At 48.6% G+C, this 5,949-nt stretch overlaps 1 protein-coding gene across 1 annotated transcript; it reads left to right on the top strand.

The window, feature by feature from the left end:
- The first annotated feature begins 2,026 nt into the window (after positions 1 to 2,026).
- On the top strand, positions 2,027 to 3,454 carry LOC120675539 (LOB domain-containing protein 42-like). Its single transcript, XM_039956736.1, has 2 exons — positions 2,027 to 2,346; positions 2,455 to 3,454. The coding sequence occupies exons 1-2, from the start codon at positions 2,157 to 2,159 to the stop codon at positions 3,141 to 3,143; spliced, it is 879 nt and encodes a 292-aa protein (XP_039812670.1). The 5' UTR covers positions 2,027 to 2,156; the 3' UTR covers positions 3,144 to 3,454.
- Positions 3,455 to 5,949: the final 2,495 nt, after the last annotated feature.

The raw sequence follows: 5,949 nt of genomic DNA, 5'->3' as shown, positions 1-5,949 counted from the left end.
ATATTTTTTGTTTCTATAGTTCACAATAACCATAGTGTAGAAGTTTCACTTTTGTTAATTTGTTTTGCTATATGTAAATATTTTAATGAATTATCAGATAAAATAGAAAAATATTTTTAGAGGCGGGTGATGGCGTCACCCGCTCCTAGAAACGGATTTGTAGGGGCGGGTGATGGTCACCTGCCCGTACAAATCAATTTTATCGTTAATATGAAATAAGAGCATACCCCATGGAGTCATAAGGGACCGTGTAGTGTGATGATAAAGAATGCATGTGCGAGACTTGAGGTAGGCTGGTGTTGGTTGGCTGGAGTATTTTTTCTTTTGCTGTTTTTTCTTTTTTCTTTAATTATTTTCTGGATATGGATTTGAAGAGGTGGGTCATGGTACCGTATTACCCGCCCTAGAAATCGATTTCTAGGGGCAGGTCACACCATGAACCGCCTCTAAAAATAAAAATAGAATTTTTAGCCACGAAAATTATAAACGGTATCGCATTCGTCTCTAAAAATATTTTTTGATGAAACAGAAGGGGATTATCCCCTAAAATACATTTTAATCTGCCTCTGAAAATGATTTCTGTAGTAGTGCTACATACAAAGTTGTAGCGCTATGTAGTTCTTCATAGAGACAAGAGGTACGTGATTGGTGCTATCGAACTGAACCGATGATTTGGGACATGAACAAAACAACCAATGGCGAGAGAGAGAGAGAGGAGAGAGAGCGACGATTGATCTGAGGAGACGTGCTACTCCTACCAAGTTTTTTTTAACACTTACTCCTACCAAGTTGGATCGAAAAGGGAACGAGAATGGGCGGTGAGTAATTATAAACAAGTAGCAGGCGGAGCAAAACCGCCCATGGGTCGGGACCTCGGGCGCCCACAGGGTACCAGCTAGCTGAGTTGGAGTCGTCGGTTTGGAGGAGGACGACGGGAGGAGACACAGCAGGAAACCGGCCGCTGCTGGCGGTACGGGGCCCCCTGGTCGCTGGGAGATCCAGAGAGGAGAGGCACGCACGCGGCGAGACCTCACGCGGCCGCGGGAGTCGCGGCGCTTTGCTTGGATCCATCCGGCCGGCGGCCAGCTTCTGGGCACCGTCCGTCGTCGCGTCACGCCGCCTTGCCTGCTGTGGCGGCGCCGTGTGCGGGTGCGAGTGCGAGCGAGGGCGACGATTCGTCCGCCTCCCGCGCGCAGCCTTGCGCACGGTGGCAAGGCACCCGAAGGCAGCCCGAGCGTGCGCGCCACGCGCCAAGTCCCACATAGAAGTTACCCAAATTGCCCTCCTATACCTTAGACACGGCAAGGCCGTCGTTCTCTTCGTTGCCCTGCCTGACGTTTTTTTTTTGCCGCACGTATGTAGGCACACATCATTGCTTTGTACATATACAGTATATATAGTATGCACTTACTCTACAGTTTGGTTGTTTCCGGGTCATTTACCTATGTGTCATCTCTCGATGTCAAATTATGAAAATTAATAAAGTTTCCTTAGTTGAAAAATAATATCTATGTACGTGCGACAACGGATCCCATTGCAATAAGGGATCGGAGAGAAGGTTGACATGGGTTTGTGACATGTCGAAGATAAGCAATAATTTCATTTGGAAGCCAGTTTTAGATAAACCATGTTTTCCTAAAAGTAGTAAAGTACTTTGATTCTTCTTGCAGAAGCTTCTGCTGGATTCTTTCTTTTCTGAGCAACTAGTCCCTATATTCAATTAACTCCAGCTGAATCCGACCTAGGACCACCTGCAGATCTTCTCAATTTTCAACGCTCAAACCTCACAGGCCTCACCTGTCGTGAAACTTGTGGTCCAATTCAAACAATACATCTTGGATAGGGGGCAGTTGGGTAATTTGCCAGGTCACGGCCCCACTCGGCAAACCAGCTTTCCGCTCCCAGGGAAACCGGAGGCTTTCCCGTCTCCACCCTCCCGAGAAGGCGAGAACCAGACCAGACGCGGCGGCTCCGCCTCCCGATGCTTCCTTATATACCCCTCCGCAGTTCCGACTCCATCACCCCTCTCACGCACACCGTTCCGCTCTAGCCTCTCTGCTCGTCTCCTTCCTCTGCTCGTCTCCTTCCTAGCTCCCTCCTCCCTCCCCCACCATTGACGTCCGGTGAGAGGGTGCTGCAGTGATTATTGATTCAGGATGCGGATGAGCTGCAACGGCTGCCGCGTGCTGCGCAAGGGGTGCAGCGACAACTGCGCCATCCGGCCGTGCCTGCAGTGGATCCGCAACCCCGACTCGCAGGGCAACGCCACCGTCTTCCTCGCCAAGTTCTACGGCCGCGCCGGCCTCATCAACCTCATCAACGCCGGCCCCGAGAACGTCCGACCCGGTACGTATATGCACCAGATCTTCTGATTCTCGCGGATCTCGATTGGTCCCTCACTGTATGTGGCACTGTGCTCGGATCATGTGATCGATGATCTCCATGTACTTGCAGCAATATTCCGGTCTCTGCTGTACGAGGCCTGCGGCCGCATGCTCAACCCGGTCTACGGCTCCGTCGGCCTGCTCTGGTCCGGGAACTGGCAGCTCTGCCAGTCCGCCGTCGAGTCGGTCCTCCGCGGCATGCCCATCGCGCAGCCGCCGCCCGCCACCACGGCCGTCCCGCCTCTCCGGACGTGCGACATCCGCCACGTCGCCAGGAGACAAGCAGCTGACCAAGGCACCGTGGCTGCCGCCGCCCTCCACCGGATGGCCAACAGCTCCCGCGGGCAATTCAAACGGTCTGGCGCCCACAGGTCGGCAGCAGCAGGTTGCGACTCCGCCATCGAGCTCGTCTTCTCCCAGCCGTCGGCCGCCATGCTGGCCGACGTCCGGCAGGCGCGGCCGCTGAACTGGGCGCCGCGCCAGCCCAGCCAGGAGTACTCTGCTGGGAGCCATGACGCCGTTCCGGAGACCCATAGCAACGCCGCCTCAGTGGACACCGTCGAAGTCTCTCATGTCAGTCAGTCCGAACCGGAGCCACCAAGAGAAAGCGATGAGCGTGCGGATGGCCTGGATCTCACGCTAGGCCTATCGCCGACGACGCACAACACAGAGCCGTCAGACTTTGACGACGAACAGCCTTGTCACAGAGGCGAGCCGGTGAAGCTCGGCTTGGCGATGGCAGATTCAAGAGCTAGATAATGGATCGAGCCATGCATGTGATCAAGTCGGGCTTTTGAATGAAAGAGGAACGAACTCGTCTTAGTTTGTATATGTCTTAATCCGTAGGAGTCTTTTTCACTTCCTCTGGTTTTCAAAACATCATGTAACAACAGTTGAGTGCAGATCCCTTTTTGCCTTTTTTGATGTATGATGATCCGTTTTTTCTGTTCATTGAACTTCAGATGTTGGAGTGACGTATGTCAAATCGTATAGGTATCATGTATAGAGAGCTTCGTGTATATTGCTATTGCATGCTCGTGTAATTATATATATATGATCAATTATACGTAGCACCTGATATAACTCTATAATCTCGTGCAATGATTTCCTTTATCGTTATGGAGTGGGATCAATCTATTCACAGAAAAAAAAGGAATTGTGATCAATTGAATCTGTGTTTGTATATTTGCATGAAGTTTGCTTACTACTTTTCAGTTTAGCTTTCCACGTATGACGAGATGTAGGGTTATGCATGCTTATGCGAGAACTGGCAACAGTAACACACACTAAGCGCCCTGAAATCCAATGGATCTGTTATTCACTACTACATAAACCATTTTTAGGAACGGGAACGGTACCCATCCCTAGGTTCACTGCTAACAGCATCTCCAGCAATAGCCCCCAAATCACAGCCCTGACATAGCTTTTGGAGGCTGGTCCCATCTCATAGCCTTCAAATAATACATCCAAGTCCAGTAGGAGCCCTCATATTCAGCCCTCATCCAAGTCTAGGGGGTCTGGTGAGTGGGGCCCACGAATGGAGGCCTCCCTGGAGGCCTCCCTAATTTAGGGATTCAAGTAGAGGGTCTGCAGGAGTTGTTTTTTTTGGTTTCACCCTTTAAATTTGGAGTAGGGGGCTTGATAGGGTTTGCTGGAGTTGCTCTAATTAGGGGGGAGGTGCTTGTGACTCTGTAGGGTACGATATTCTTTTATACTAACTCTGAAGATGATTCTTAGGGGTGGTTGATGCCATCACCCGCCCCTAATAATTATTTTTAGGGGCGGGTGACTCCATCGCCCGCCCCTGAAAATATTTTTCTATTTCATCCGCTCCTACAAACTATGAAAAGAACAGCCCGCGGACCGTCCACTATACATGGGCAGATAGTCCGCCGTTCAAAAAGTTTGGACATCCGAATGGCTACATGTAAGTTGTCCATGCAAGCGTTCGGATGTCTGAAAGTCTTGAAGGGTGGACTGTCCGCCCTTGTTGAGCTGACGGTCTGCTAACAAAAAATGACTTATTATCCACTCCGACAAACCACAAAAAGACCTACAAGCGGACCATCCGCTATGCAAGGGCGGGCCGTCTGTTGTTTAAAAAGTTCGGACATCCGAACGTCTACATGTAAGTTGTGTGTGCATGCGTTCGGATGTCCGAACATCTTGAAAGGAGGACGATCCAGCTTTGGTGAGCAGATGATTCGTTGTTTATTTTGAATTAAACAATTTTCTAGAATAGTTTGAAAGAAATATTTGTAGGAGCGGGTGGGGCCTCACCCACCCCTAAAAATGGATTTATAGGGTGGGTGCGGATCTGATATTCCACCCACAGGAGGACCGCACCTGCACCCGCATATTATGGGTGCAGTTGCGGATTTGAAATTCCACCCGCGGGTGGACCCGCACCTACCCGAAAACAAAGCAACCCAAGCCCAGCCTGCTTAGGTAAGGCCCAGCCCAACTATCTTAACTATAAAATGAGCACAGAGATTGTTATTTTGGTGCTACTGTTATGCTGAATTGTTATATTTTAGTTTGAACTTATTGATTTGTTGTTAGCTTGCTCTACTTATGGAAATGTGTTGTTTGACTATTTACATTGACAAATTTGTATATTTTTATTATATCTGTAGCCATACCCGCGGACACCCGAAACCCGCCTAAAACCCAACGGGTGTGGGTGCAGATACAGAAATGCACCCGCGGGTCTGTCTGCGGGCGTGTTTTCCCCAACCCCGCGGGTTTGCGTGTGGGTGGATTTTTATCAAACCCGCACCTGCATCCGTGGGTGCCATCCCTAGGGGCGGGTGAGGCTCCCACCTTTACAAATATTTTTCCAATTTATTTTGAAAAATCATTTAATTAAAAAAGCAAAACACTTCAAAAGATATGTGAAATTTTTACTAGAAGCTTATTGTGACCTGTATAATTTAGTAAAAATGGCAAAATATAAGTTGAGTGTCCATATTAGTTCCGGGTGTGGAAATCACAATGAATAGCTCACACACTAACTTATCTCATACAAGTTAAGGCTAACTTTATGTTTTTTCAAATATTTAATTATTAGATACAATAAAATATATTTATCATATTTTTCCTAGTTTTGTAGATCAAGATAGCCTTATTGTACAAATTTCATAATTTTCAAGATTCTTTGTTATTTATTTTGAATTAAACTATTTTCCAGAATAAATTGCAAAAATATTTGTAGGGGCAAGTTGGGGGTGAATCGCCCCTACAAAGTTGATTTATAGGGGCGGCCTACCCCCACCCGCCCCTACAAATAAGCGCATTTTCAGGGACGGATGAAGGTGAGATGCCCATACACTACTACAAAAACAGCCTTTTGTCCCGGTTCCATATGGCCATTTGTCCCGGTTTTGGAACCGGGATTCGGCCGCCGGGACAAAAGCGCTGGAGGCTTTTGTCCCGGGTGGTAGAACCGGGACAAAATGTCCCTCGTGCTAAAAAATATTTGCGCCCTGCGGGATTGGAACCCAAGACCTATTGTCTAGCGCATGGCCTGCTTGCCAACTCACCTAAGTAGTACATGTGACTCAGT

This window comes from Panicum virgatum, chromosome 5N, assembly GCF_016808335.1.
Source record: "Panicum virgatum strain AP13 chromosome 5N, P.virgatum_v5, whole genome shotgun sequence".
Taxonomy (NCBI): Eukaryota; Viridiplantae; Streptophyta; class Magnoliopsida; order Poales; family Poaceae; genus Panicum; species Panicum virgatum.
This window is presented reverse-complemented; position numbering and strand designations above follow the sequence as displayed.

What these genes read in the sequence shown, in the direction of transcription:
- LOC120675539 (XM_039956736.1), top strand. Translation starts at nt 2,157, where the DNA reads ATGCGGATGAGCTGCAACGGCTGCCGCGTGCTGCGCAAGGGGTGCAGC. An exon ending in CCCCGAGAACGTCCGACCCG is followed by an intron (nt 2,347 to 2,454) that starts GTACGTATATGC and finishes ATGTACTTGCAG; the next exon opens with CAATATTCCGGTCTCTGCTG.